Source organism: Adiantum capillus-veneris, chromosome 17 (assembly GCF_014529385.1).
Source record: "Adiantum capillus-veneris isolate H3 chromosome 17, ASM1452938v2, whole genome shotgun sequence".
NCBI classification, from domain to species: Eukaryota; Viridiplantae; Streptophyta; class Polypodiopsida; order Polypodiales; family Pteridaceae; genus Adiantum; species Adiantum capillus-veneris.
The window spans coordinates 3944423-3958667 of record NC_140947.1 but is presented as its reverse complement, the minus strand read 5'-3'; the positions used below and the strand labels follow the sequence as shown (position 1 = coordinate 3958667).

The window sequence follows — 14245 nt, the reverse complement described above, 5'->3', positions numbered from 1 at the left end:
AAAAAACATCGCTTCCATGAAAAGCTCTAAAAAAACTCTGATGTGAAAAGCTACCAGGTGAATAAAATAAAAAAAGCACTCTGTGTTGCCTGTGTTGCAGTTGCAGATCATCAAGCTGAAGGGTACTTCGGATGCTTGCCAATGTGATGAACACTCATATATTTTGTGCGATCAACCCATGACAGAGGTCTGTTCTAGTGCTACTGAAACAGAAGATATCAGAAATCAATCAGTGATCAGTTGGCCTAATCTGAAGCGAATCACCAACACTCATTGCCTTCCCAAGCCCATTCATCACATTTTTCTACTGATGCTATCAGGCTGTTGGTGATGCAGAGGAAATGGAACAAGTAAACGTCAAAGTGGACATGAGGGAACAAAAGCTTAGTAGGATCGATCACATCAAAGCTTATGATGGTTATCCTCAAGTATTTAAGCCAGCGGCTTTAGTGCTAGCTGCTTGCACTTTAGTAGAGTGTGTGACGGGATTAGTGGGGCAGATAGCTCAATGTCGAGGGAAAGGCATTGGGGAATATTGTTACTTGTGCAAGTCATGGTCTGATGAGCCGTTGGCTTGAGTCGCACTCCTCATCTAACTTTGTTGATAGCCTATCTGAAACTTTGATGAGGCAAGCATTTCGAAACGATCTACAGACAAAAAGAAACATCTCTCATGATCAATTCAACGCAGAATATGGTGTCCATAGGAGTTGGTTAATGCGTAGCTCCAAGGAGATGCAACAACATTGCAGTGGAAGTCAAGTAGTAGATCATGCAGGTGCCTATGCTGATGATGATTAGGATCAAAAGAATAATAAAAGAGTAGAAGCAAAAGCTAATTCTTCTTTCCACACAAAGAGATTTTTAATATGTTGTCAGAGTACAGAACCAATTTCAACGTCAAGAAGATTGTACAGAGTTTGTCTACTATCAAATGCATTTTGCAACCTCAAGGTTCAAAAATTATTTTATTTAGTTATACACTCAATATATCATATATATTGGGTGCCAAGCGTCCTCTTCTGCAAATACATTCATCATGATGCTGCATCTTATCTTGGTTTTTCTTGTAGAGATGAGTCAGCTTTCTTTGCATCTCTTACTAGCTTAGCATATAAGATCCATTATATCGGCAAAACTTCAAGGAGAGTTGTGTGGACAGAGGGGTTGGCTGGGGTGTTGTGGATTGGAGGGCTGCCACGGCTTGAGAAGGACAGTTGTCCACGTGGGGTGGTGGCGGCGACATCGATTGGACTGAACATATGGAATCTGGTTGTATGCAAAAAAGGGCTAGATTTCTCGCAAGCTTCATGCCGCCACCTCAATTGCATCATTAACAAAACTACTAGTACTAATGTCGTAAGCACTGACTTCAACATCTTTTGGAGGGATCGCGCCTTGAGAGCCTTCAAGTTGCATGTTTTGACTAGAGATATTAGTTTCTAATGGATGGCTGTTGCGCCCCCTGCACGCGGAAAGTGGTTATTGGAGGCCCAAAATCGATGAATCTTTAGAGTTGTTTTTTGCTCGTTATTGTTCAAAGCACGGGACTCACAGAAGTTCAAAAGTAGATGCTCAATACAGAAAACAGATCTATTGCTCTTGAAAATGAGATCGTTGTCAAAGAAATCAATAGATCTTTTACAGTTGTTGGTGATGAGCTTGAGGATACCATCTCTATGGCAAGAAGACATAATTGCTGATCGAAGCAGCTTACAATACACACACACATAGAGAGACAGACAGAGAGAGATTCTTATAGAACCATATATTGACACTTGACCCAAAATAGATAAGACCTAAATTAAAGTAGACAATATATGAAGACAAAATCGACACAATCCAAATTTTTATAAATGAAGCTGGTACATCCGATTCTGGTAGGAGACTAATTGAGTCTCAGATTCCATGAGAGAATAGACGTATACCTGCCACCATCCAACACAAGCAGCCAGTTAGAACATGGGCAACTTTGATGGGAAGATAGGTATCCAAACAGTCTATTCTGCTTGTTATTGCTGTCACATAGCCCTAAACCCCTTCACTCTCCTTATATGCATTTCGAGGGAGTTTTTTCTTTGCTTCTCTAGAAGGCATGATCCGTCTTTTAATGGTATTTTCCACAATAATTTTGTTTGGCAAACTTCCCTCTACTATAATTTCAACTGATACAGTGGTTGTTTCAGTTTTGATGATGAAGGCTGATTTGCATCCTTCCGAAAAATCACGTATGGCGGAGGGACGTGACTTTGCATTGGATAGGTAGCATCTCTTGCGAGTTTTTGGGCTCGCATTCTCAAAGGATGGTATATCACCCATAGTTTGGCTTCCAATAGATAGCATCATGCCCTGTAGTACATTTATATAAACCAAATCTTGTCTATTAGTGGTTTAATCTAGATGCTAGTTTCTAAGAATAACTGGAAAAAACCTTAGCTATACAACGACACTTTTATATTAACTACTTGTGAAATATGTGCATCCTACGCTCTAATTGGATAGAATGATAGCCTGAGAGGATAAAGAGAGGTATATAGAAAAAAGGTTTTTTTAGAGAAAAAGGTAGAAGCGGATCTCCATTTTTGGGGGTTGTATAACGGGTAAGATATATTTTGCCAAAATTTTGGCAGAGTTTTGTTTGTACGTGACCCATTTTTCAAAAAGTAGACCAGCCCTCCTTTTGTAGGAGCCTCACATGAAGATTTTTGTTTGTAAAAAAATAAATCTACAACTACCTATCCAAATATGTACGTAATTTCCAAGATATGGTTATGTCAAACATTTGAACCTTTAGAGAGTCTTTTCCCTCTAGCAAAAAAATTCCAAATTTTCATTTCTATTTAGACATATTTTTCAATTTCATCCCTCCCTCCTCTCTGAGGAGCCTGACATAAGGATTTTCTTCCATGTGCATATTAGGTAGCATGTCATTTCCAAAATAGTTTACTTCACAAGTACCTAGTTCAGAAAAATACATTAGACTTTTCCTAAATGGTTTTAAAATCAATATACAAAATTTAACTTTTTGCTTACAATTTCTCACTATCTATAACAACTTAAAGAAAGAAAAGCTTATGCCAAATTCTGGTTAAACACCCTTTCAGTAGACCGAAAGTCTACGTGAGAACTCGAGGTCGTCATTTGTACGCTTCGTGCTGAAACTATTTCGAATGATTTCCGATATGAGGCGTGCTGTATTCCCGATGCTGTCAAAGACTCTTTCGATTGTGATCCCGGATGAACGATTCTTCTTGAGTTGGAATCATCTGCTGAGATGTATGTGTGTGAGCCACTTGTGTATGATCGACCATGGCAGCCCTCCTTCAAATACGCATGTGTCGTTTTTGCAAAGCCGAAAGCAAAAACGAGAAGTGCTTCCTACGATGTGTGTGTGTGTGTGTGTGTGTGTGTGAAAGAATGCTTAGAGTTGTGTGTTGGTGCACAGTAGGGTACTCTCCTCGCATGCCCTCTGCGTTTTTTTATATGCAGCCCGCCTCAAAGTCTTTACGGTGCCTCAATGTTTTTGCCAGTTGTATGTGCCATGTTTAGGCTTGCCTTATTCGGTGCAGTTAATATTTGTTAAAGCGATAAGTTCCCTTGTATGCAAGAGCTATTTATTGAGTGAGATCGGATTCCCAGAGGGTGAAACATGAGAGCGAGGTTACAAAACCAGTGTTGTGTATTCGATAGGGCTTGGGCTATAAGTGGTTTCAATCAAATTGGTGCTGCTCCCACATCTTATGGGATTCGGGATTAGAGAGAGAGAGAGAGAGAGAGAGAGAGAGAGAGAGAGAGAGAGAGAGAGAGAGAGAGAGAGAGGGAGAAGGTAATAATGATCAAAGGACATAGAACATAAAGTTACATTTGCGTGTTTTTTGTATGGTAGGGAGGACATATATTCACAACACTACACGATCCAATTGCACAATCATGACTCCAGCTCGACAACACTACAAGGTTTGTTATCTGCATCCAATTTCCCACGTGCATGCGTTTGCTTGGTGCAACACATAAATGCTACGGGACAGAGTACGACTTTTGTTTCTTTTGTATGGCCATACTTTCGACCATACTTTTGTATGGCACCTCTGCATGACGTGCACTGTATACTTTGCACTTTCAATCGATGACGTTTCATTGTAAGACGTCATGTTTAACTATTGACATTGCTTCTTTGTAGCTCGACTCAAAAATCGACCTATAGATTGGACAATAAAAAAGCAACAGTACAACATTGCAGGTCAGTAAAGCACCTCATTTATTGTTGCAGGTCATTTATGCTTTATCTATTTGCTTGTTTTAGAATTTTTTGCATTACTTCCTTTGCTTCGGTTATTTGGATCTTGTTTTCAAGACTATACACTTGATGTCAATCTCTACACATGTTAGTTACACACATAACTCTTTACATGCGATTGCTAGCCAATGCATGTGATGTATTACAGTAGTGAATGCATTGGTGTATCACAATAGTGAATTCACCTTGTGCATCTTTACTTTAGCTCTAAATAATTGATACCATACTAGGTGTCAAAATAATTGATATCATACTATTTATGTCCTCGTTTCTCTCGTACTAGGTGTTAGTATGAAGTTCTCAAGACCTAGAAGATTACAATCCGAGCTAGGGAGCAAATTGCAACCAACTTGAAACTAGCTTACCGTCCGTATGCTAGGTCACGTTTTAAAATTACTGCATTGTATAAAGATTAGAGCATGCAATCTGACATCTTTGCTCACAATCTAGAAATATGTCCCTCCTGCACGGTGGCATACCTCACATATTTAGCAATAAATGAGGTCGACAGACAAATGAAATAGACACTCCTACTTTACTCACTTCTGTATTATTGTTGGGCGCTTTGCCATCAGAGCGGGAATAACAAGACTTAGCAGCATTGCATCTAACATACATTACCAGTTCAAGATACCAACCACGAATCAAAAGTAACCCCTCTCTATTCATGACACCAATGAGAGATATTTGGACAGAAAAGGGGTAGATATTATAATTATAGAGGAACTATCCATGTTAATCCATACAACTTTTTACCTTATCGTCAGACAAAATGTCAATGCAATAAGGGATTCATTGGCATATCCCTTCAACAACAAATGTATTCTCTTGCTCGGTGATCTTGCCCAACTACCCCCAGTTTGTAGTCACACACGAGAGATTTGTAACACATGCCATATCACAAGCTCGGTCCACTGTCTATATGCAACTTTCTATAGGATGCCTTGCTTTGTAAGACATGCAACGGACCTTGAATTTCTTCACTTCTTGACCATTTTCCGTGAAAGAAAACCAATTGTAGATGAGATGAATTGTACCTTGGGTGCATGTATTTTAGATGAAGCACATATGCATGACTACATCAACAACTCTACTCCGAATATTTGTACTCATAGATGAGACTTTCAACAACCTAGCCTTGAATAAGTTGTACAACCAAACTGACATTACAAAAGGTAAAATAAAGACGAACGGGGTAACATAAATGTCCTTCAGTAGTGGCTCCTAGATCCTAAGTTCAACAAGTTAGATTTGATCGCAATTGGCGTGTGTTGCATGATCACTGAAAAGTTGTACAATCAAACTGACATTACAAAATTTGAAATAAAGACGAACGGGGGTAACATAAATGTCCTTCAGTAGTGGCTCCTAGACCCTAAGTTCAACAAGCTAGATTTGATCGCAATTGGTGTGTGTTGCATGATCACTGAAAAGTTGTACATTCAAACTGACATTACAAAAGTTGAAATAAAGACAAACGGGGGTAACATAAATGTCCTTCACTAGTGGCTCCTAGACCCTAAGTTCAACGAGCTAGATTTGATCGCAATTGGCGTGTGCTGCATGATCACTGAAAACACCGACTTGACAATCGATGTGGCAAACGGTGCAACATGCTTTGTCGATGTCATAACACAAAACAAAGAAGGTGAGGTTACATGTATCGATGTCCTCATTCATTGTACTCATAATAACTACAAAAGAAGAAAGGCAAAACACACTCAACAACCACCTTCTATGCTATCAACCATTCGATGAAAAAATTCTTTTTGTAATACTTTCCATTTGCAAGTAGCATGTATAGTTATAATCTCAACTGTAATTATCTGTAGTGTAATCTCGAATAATTGATGTACTTAACTTTGTCTCCTTCCACAAACATTATTTCAAATGTATATCCCTTTCATGCAGTGCCACCCTTGCCAAATTAGTCATGCTCTTCTTTCCTTTGCTGCTAGATATTAAATGTCAATTTGCATATGTCTTATTGTACTCTATAGATGTTATATAGCAAGGCCCACCAAGCAAGACCAATTATTTTTAGGCGGGACATCTGGGTTTTTTTTTTTTTTTTTTAATAGCAAAACTCACAATTGTGAGTGAATTATATTGAACAACCCAAAAAATTACAAGGTCTTGTCATGCTCTTGTTGAGCCATGACATCATCCAGGGACTATAATTACATCTAAAGGTTTTTGGTTATTTCTTATGGTTGTTAATGAAGTAGACATCGTAGCATATATCCTACGTTTATCAAAAAGTTTCAAATTGTTTACTAGCTTTCACAAAAATAGACATTGCTTGCTCGTACAAGCATATTGGTTTTTTAAGGCATTTAACAAAATGAGTCTACAGATTTCAATGATTTTCCACACCATAAATGATAGATGAAATATTTTCTTGTGGGATGTATGAGGGACGTACTATCTGGAATGTTAATGAGTCGGGTGAATGATATGTGTGTATATATGTGATTGGGTCTATACACGCTCACACACACATACAGACGCAAACATATACGTGTATTTACAACTTAATTAAATGTCCCATTAGCCACATATAACATTCCTCTCTTGTAGACTTTGCACTGTGTCATGCAAGCTCTTCTTCAAAGGAATAAACACAAGTCCAAGGTCACAAAGTTTTTTGTTCGTAAACCGATATGGCTCAACTCTTGGTCTCTTCTCATCCGAACACCTACAAAAATCCACACGACAAAAACTTACTAATGGGTATCTGTAAAAGAGAATTTGGCAAGTTAAACAATGGAAATTATGTTCATAACAGAAAAATAATAGTTAAAGAAAACAGCTTTATCAAAGAAAATAGGCATAGTTCATTTGTTTAAATAAGAAAAAGTAAGCTAAAGTCACAATGGCCTACAAAAGAGGATGAGAAAAGGCTCCTCTCTATAAAAAGTCGAAGATAATGTCAATTATCGCTCACTATGGCCTACGTATGCCTCTATTACAAGAAACAGAAAAATAAAAAGTGAGCCATAGATAACTTGCCACATGGCACTAATCGACAAGGTGTATCCAATGGTCCAGAATTGCTCCCGAGAGTTCAATGCTTTGCCAAGGCTTTATGTTGGCCAAGAAGAGAAGAAACAAAAGGGGAGGGGGGGGGCGGGTTTCTTCACACGGTATGAGAAGCCATCGTTATCAAAGTGGGAAGGACATTATAATGATGAGTGAGTAGTGGGGTACATATAGTGGCAAACAAGTGTAAGAAGCCAGACACTAGCTGTTGCTTACTTTAAAGCATACATCTCATATGATGACCTACATTTCATGAAGGGTGGTAGCAGTGGGGCCCAATTGGAATATTGCTATGGACATACTTTTTCAGCCGGCCAATTGTCTTTTCCTAATTCAAAGTTGTGCAAAAGAACATACTTTCTTTAAAAGAGGAATGTATTCTATCCCTAAGAAAGCTTGCACTAAGAGTTTTACCTATGGTGGGGGTCCACTAGCCTATGGTGGGGGACGATCAATTTTTGGGTTTTATTAAACGGAATCTTGCAAGATGTTGTGACTTGAGTTGAAACGGAAAGGAAAAGGAGGGCATAGGTGGCAAGTGAAGGCACTTGGTGCAATAGCTTGAACAATTAAATAAATGGCTAATGCCTTATAAATGTCTAATTGCAACTTTCCATTCCTACTTTAAAGAAACCTTCTGCCTCTCAACTACCAATTGGAAATGAGTAAAATTCATAACAATAATCTTACTTTTTTGGTATAGGTAATTGAGGGAAAAGTTCAGCGAGATGGTCACAAACATCTCCTCTATGTGCAACGCTTTCGGCGCACAAATATCTTCCATTGGCACAAGGGCTTTCATAGAGAAGTATGCAAGCTTTAGCCACATCTCTCACATCCACATATGCTTGCACTAAATTTGCATAAGTCTTCGCCGATCCTATGCCAAAACCACACAAACATTTAAGTGATTTATAGGCAATCCAAAAAGATTAACATGCTTAGAGAGAGTGGTTTTCAGCAGATTGGGGGTGTACCTCACCTGTTAAGTACTTCAATATATGAAGTGTGCTAGCATTTACTGTGGATTGGAGTAAAGGTCCTAGTACTAAGGAAGGAATCAATACAACCATATCTATATTCTTTTCCTTTGCATAGTCCCAAGCTGCCTTTTCTGCGACGGTCTTTCCGTAGCAATACCAATTCTTCTCAAAATGCCAAGGTGTAAACACCAACATCAAAGTTCAACATTAGGAAACCATACATATACTACAAAAAAATGTAATCATGTATAGAGCACCCCTATTTTTGAATCTCAATAGCTATAATGCAGATTGTTATTTCTTAAAAGTGGAATGCATACCTATGAGATTTTAATGCATCATTTGTCCATACAAGTTATCCTAATTTTGACCACAATTTGTCCACATTATTATTCTACATCTTCAATCACATATAATAAATGAGCATAGTACATTGAAGGTCTATATAAACCTTGGTGTCTTTGCAATATTCAAGGTCACTCCAACAAGACTCATCCACAATGATGTTAGGATCTCGTTGAGGGTCCATGTATACTGCACCGATGGAGGATGTGATGACAACACGCCGTACTCCAACTTGAGAAGCTGCATCCAACACATTTAGTGTACCTTGGACTGCAGGATCCACCATTTGCACCTACAAAGTAGCATTGCATTTAGCATTTTGCTACTGTTTCCATATGGTGGCCGAATAGGAAGAAGTGCTTCTTAAGTCAAGACTCTCCTCTTCAGTTCAATATTCTTTCTTGAACACCAAAAAAATTTAAGAGACTACGATTTCATCACATACTGAGGAAAAGAGACATACTGGGTCATCTGTGACCGGAGAGGCAAGGTGAAAGACACCATCACATCCATTTATTGCTGATAAAAGGCTTTCAAAGTCCATGAGGTCCGCCTTGACAAGTGAAAGCCTCTCCGTGGCCCCCTCAATTTGCATTAAATGTGCATTTTTTGGGTCATCTATAAGAAGAAAGCAATAAGATAATTAGATACATTATTTGTGTAGGATACAATATGGTCATTGGACATAAGTACTAGTGTTAAACAAGAATTTACAAGTCATTAAAAAGAGTAAACAAGAGCAATTACTCAATCTTAGGACGTTCACTCTGTGTAAAACTACTATATCATGTGCATTAAAGGGGTATTTTAAAAAGCTCTTACCTGTGAATTTTTTCATGATTTTATAACATTCTTTTTCTATTCGACCTATAGATCTTTATAAGTGAAAGTCCTTAAATGAGACCTCTCTTAAAGTAAAATGTGACAATGTCTGAAATTAAAACTGTCTTTCTGTTGAATCCACATGATAGACACATATATTATAAGTGAAACAAACCCCCCCCCCCCCCCCCCCCCAACAAAAAAAAAAAAAAGAAAAGAAAAGAAAAGAAAAGAAAAACATATATACTTACATTTATGTGTGTGTATTTACACAAGAGGTTTTGGATAGATTCTCACAATAATTCTCACATTATGACTTACCTCAACATCATGAGCTTCTGTGAGGGACTCGCCCCAATCGTACCTAGCTAGATATGTGGTGCTTCTCGAGCAGAAGCTCATGATGTTATGCATTGTATGAAAAACATTGAAAAAGACTCCATTTTCCTACATGAGAAAATTTCTAAATCTTCTTGTGAATTATGGGGGGAGAGAGAGAGAGAGAGAGATTGCTAATGAAGAGTGAGACGAGAAAAGGTAATTAAGGGTAGTTATTTTCGTTGAGTGAGAATTAAGGTGAGAGCTCTCTCATACCTGGATTCCTAACTGTGCCTCTAACAATGTAGCCCATCCGAAGGAGGTGCTTGACAAGCCAAGAAGCAATGAACCCACCAGCTCCTGTTACGCACACACAAGTACCTCCCACATTGTTCTCTGCTTTCTCACCGTTGTCTGCGTGGCATTGGCTTTTGCACTGATCTGCTTCTAGGACCAGCAGCTCCTCTCTCATCTTCACCTGCTCGCTCAAGAGAAGATCATTAATGCTCCTGGAAAGCTACATAATTTTTCGGAGATGAGGGGGGTATATTACATTACAAGAAAGTGGAAATGCTGTGGAAGGTGCACGTCACATGAAGAGCTTTTGGGAGCATGCAGAGCAAAATGGGAGGTGGGTGGGAGCAGAGCAAGCACGGGGACCCAAGGACCACTCTCTCTCTCTCTCTCTCTCTCTCTAAAATACACACTCTTACACACACGCACTCACTCACTCACAGAGCTTATAGAGGGGAATTGCGCTTACGAGAGACTTCGAACTTACTTTACAGAGCAGTAGATCAGCAATTAAGCGATGGTAGGAGGATCAAGCACATCTGTGTGTGTGTGTGTTAGAGAGAGAGAGAGAGAGAGAGAGAGAGAGAGAGAGAGAGAGAGAGAGAGAGAGAGAGAGATATGGTTGTTGTGGGTGCGCAGCCTGCATTAGAGATGAAATGTGCATGTTTTTATAAGGATAATGAAGCGGTAATACCTACGTAGAACATAATATATAGTGACACCGAGGGTGGTGTGTAGCAGCAGCTTACGTTAGGACCCGCGTAAGGCTTACGCGCTAACTCTGGTTGGTAAAGAGAGGACTTTTCAAATTTCTACCGTTTGGTGAAGAGCTTGTTTGTTTGATTGATTCCATAATTTTCATCTCCGAAGACACACACACACACACGGAGCCAGCCCGGCCACTATCTACCCTTGTCTCTTTTTTGCTTGCTAAGGCTGGGTTCAGATGGGTCACGGACCGCGGAGGAGAGAGGAGAAGGGCGTCCCTCGCTCGTGGCACGTGCAACTTGTCTCCGGACCCGCCATCCCCGCCCCGCCCCTGCGGAAGAGCATGAACAAAACCTCTTGGATTGGAGTCAGCTTGCCAACTAAGCATGGTGAAGAAAGCTGTACGTGCCACTACCATTGGCCCACCTATGAACCATGTACGTTGTGTGCGGCAATGTGAACCAAGCCTTACAAAAAAAGTCTTATGTGGACGTCACCTTGGGGCACCCAAGGCGAGATGGCAGCCAACCATTCGTTGCGACAAAAAGCAATCTTGGCCTCGTGGCTATGTCAAAGGTGCGGCCTCAACCCCTTGGCCAACGTTTCAAGCATGGAGGCCATCTACAAAAGTCATGGCAGGATTGCGCAAGAGTGGTTTTGAGCTCTGAGAGGCATCATGAAATCCAGAGGTGTTACCACTTGACTAGCGACAATTTGCTGGATGATAAGGTAGACTTTTTGCTCTTAACCTAGTGTGACATGAATTGGGTGGATGCAAGAAAAAAGATAAATAGAACACCCATCCCAGTCTGACACAAGTCTTATTTTCATTGGAACCTCACAGGGATTGCATGTGATATTCCAAAAAAACCAGGTTTAGGGTAAAACCCCCAATAAAAATCTGCCCCCGGAAGGGGGCATGCAACTAGCCCTTGCATGAGTACGTGTGGGAGGACACGAGAGCTCGAATGGGTGGGTGGTTTATAGCAGTGCAAAATGCATCCTCAGCGTCAAATGCTGGGTTCAAACCCCTATGGCGTAGCAGCCTTCTTCTCACCCCTCTGCGGCTTGCTTACCACCCCGTTTTTTGATATGCACAAAAAGAGTTTCTTGCTCGCATTTTTGCTACGCTCTACAGCTAAAGCTGCACCTTTTGTTGTGGATTCTTTTGGATAAGAGATTTTCAATGAGCACCTTGCCGCCTGATTCCATCCAACACGGAGAGAGATCAAACCATGCCAATTTAGGTAGACTCCTTTTGTTTTTTGTTTTTGTTTTTTTGCAAAACTCACAATTGTGAGTGAATGTATCATAAAGTCACCAATAGATATACAAGTCGTCCTCAAGCTCATGCCGAGCCTTGAGGGACAGAGGGTTGTAACCTAGCTTAGTTACAAGTACCTAGTAACTTACTATTGCACAAGGCACGACTCGATGGCGAGGGTTGCCCTAAGCCAATCATTCGAGCTATACCTTTTACTTACCACATATATTATCTCCTTGCTTTCTTGCACAATCTCTGAGAAGCTAGCCACAGAGAGGCCGCAATAAGCCTCCGACCATTGCTTCTTCCACTGATTGTTTAAAGAGGCGCTGAACCAATCAAACCTCATGAATTAACATTTGATAAATGCCCTTGGTATGGGCTTAGGAGAATTGGCTACACATGGGCCATTTCCAAGATTTCCACTCAAAAGTAGATTCACAGATCGGTATGAGAACACGGTCCACACCTTCTACAACTTGTTGACAAGTAGCTTCTCAGTGCCATTGATTTGAAACTGGCAGCCACTTGGTCATAGGATTTCCAACACTTGCTATTTCTATCCCAGAAGTGGCTCAACCATTGAAGCCCTTGATTGTTCATCCTTCTTGCAACTTCCCTCCAACAAGGGTTCAAGACAACCCCAGTAGCTTTAGACAGCCAGGGGGACCAGTGCGAGATGGAGTTCTGGAAGTATCTGGTTAATTCACCACATTCCAGGGCCCGTGTTGCTCTATTGCACTTTCACACCGGCTCTTTCGTGATGCCACTCAGTCTTATGCTAGCCCACCTTGGGGCTAAAATTTTATCGTACACCTCGATCATTTTCCACTGACCACCTTTAGAGCAAAGTTTTGCCTTGTCAATCATATCCTTGGTCATGATATCCCAAGACTGGTCTTGATTTGCGATGAGACCACAAACTTGGCACACATGGCCTCCACATGAACAACATGGTTGAGAATTCGAAGGCCACCTTGGACCAACGGTCGAGCCATAACTTCCCACTTTGCCCATTGCCACGACGATGAGGCTTTAGTGTTGTTCCTCCATAAGAATCTTTTAATTGGTTTTAATAACTCTTTCCAGTTACATTTGGCTATTTTGAGGAGCGGGCTGGTGAAGGCAATATAAGGAAGCATAAATGAATTGATCACTCTAATCTGACTCTAGAAGGGAAGCAACACATACTCCCACCTTCTCCTTTTCCTTTGAATCTTCTCAAGGACCCATTGGAACCTTTGCTTGTGACCCCTTAGAGGGCTCCGAGATGCCTAAAAATCCTAGACACAATCTCCGTTTTCCGTCAGGAAGATCATCTCGATTTCTCAATACTACACTTCAACCCAAAAGCCACAGCAAATGTCTGCACAATCTCAAGAGCCTTCCTGAGCACCTGAGGGCAGGCTTTCAAGAAGAGGAGGGAGTCGTCCGCAAACATCTTGACCAGGAGCTGGTCTCCTTTTGGGGGTTTTACCTTGATGCATTTTTATGCTAAATTTGCAAAATCCTAGCTAGGTTTTGAGCTTGCCTTTAAAAAGACGGGCAAAATTTTCCAAGTTTTATTGCAAATACTGCAAATGCTTCAAATTTAGACCCAACTCCTATGAGTTTGAGTCTGCCCTTATTTTGGCAAGCCCGGATTGCATCTCTTAGCTTTTGACATGCGTTCCTTCTCAAGACTAAGAGAAGTCTGGACATAAGAGTAAAGGGAAGCATTTCTTTTCTGGGCAGTCTTTGATTTTGAGAGCTACCTTAAACCTTCCACTTCGTGGCTTGGCCTAGCCTACCTAAAGCCCTTTTTGGAACTCTGATTGGCGGGAAGGGAAAAGAGAAAAAGGGAATCCAAAATAAGGAGTATTTTATTTAGCAAAAATATAGAGGATTTATATCAGATTTTGACAAAAACATTGTTTTTTTTTTTTGAACTTGCAATGGTGAGTATATTATATTAGAATAACCACAAAGATTTTCAAATTCAAGCCATGTTTGTATCGAGCCATGGTGTCTCCCAAATATCATAGATACATTGGTTGAGAGACACCAAAGCAAAGACTACCTAGCTATGCAGGGAACAACCCTCGATATGGGCAAGAACCTATCCACTCAAATGTGCCAATTAGTCATTACGGCCCCAATTGCCCAATTCCACTCTTAAGAGTTTTTCTGTTT

General features: G+C 40.3%; 1 protein-coding gene across 2 annotated transcripts; it reads right to left on the bottom strand.

The window, feature by feature from the left end:
• Positions 1-6603: 6603 nt before the first annotated feature.
• On the bottom strand, positions 6604-10770 carry LOC147436733 (cinnamoyl-CoA reductase 1-like). Of its 2 annotated transcripts, none has more exons than XM_086486169.1 (7): positions 10589-10770; positions 10084-10285; positions 9131-9285; positions 8774-8959; positions 8322-8484; positions 8030-8219; positions 6604-6995 (listed from the first exon to the last, which is right to left on the bottom strand). In XM_086486169.1, exons 2-7 carry the CDS (start codon positions 10277-10279, stop codon positions 6848-6850), a joined length of 1038 nt encoding a protein of 345 aa, XP_086342295.1. In that variant the 5' UTR covers positions 10280-10285; positions 10589-10770; the 3' UTR covers positions 6604-6847. The 2 variants fall into 2 exon arrangements, with proteins under 2 accessions (XP_086342295.1, XP_086342296.1); XM_086486170.1 differs by lacking the exon at positions 10589-10770 and adding an exon at positions 10361-10513.
• Between the last annotated feature and the right edge of the window lie 3475 nt (positions 10771-14245).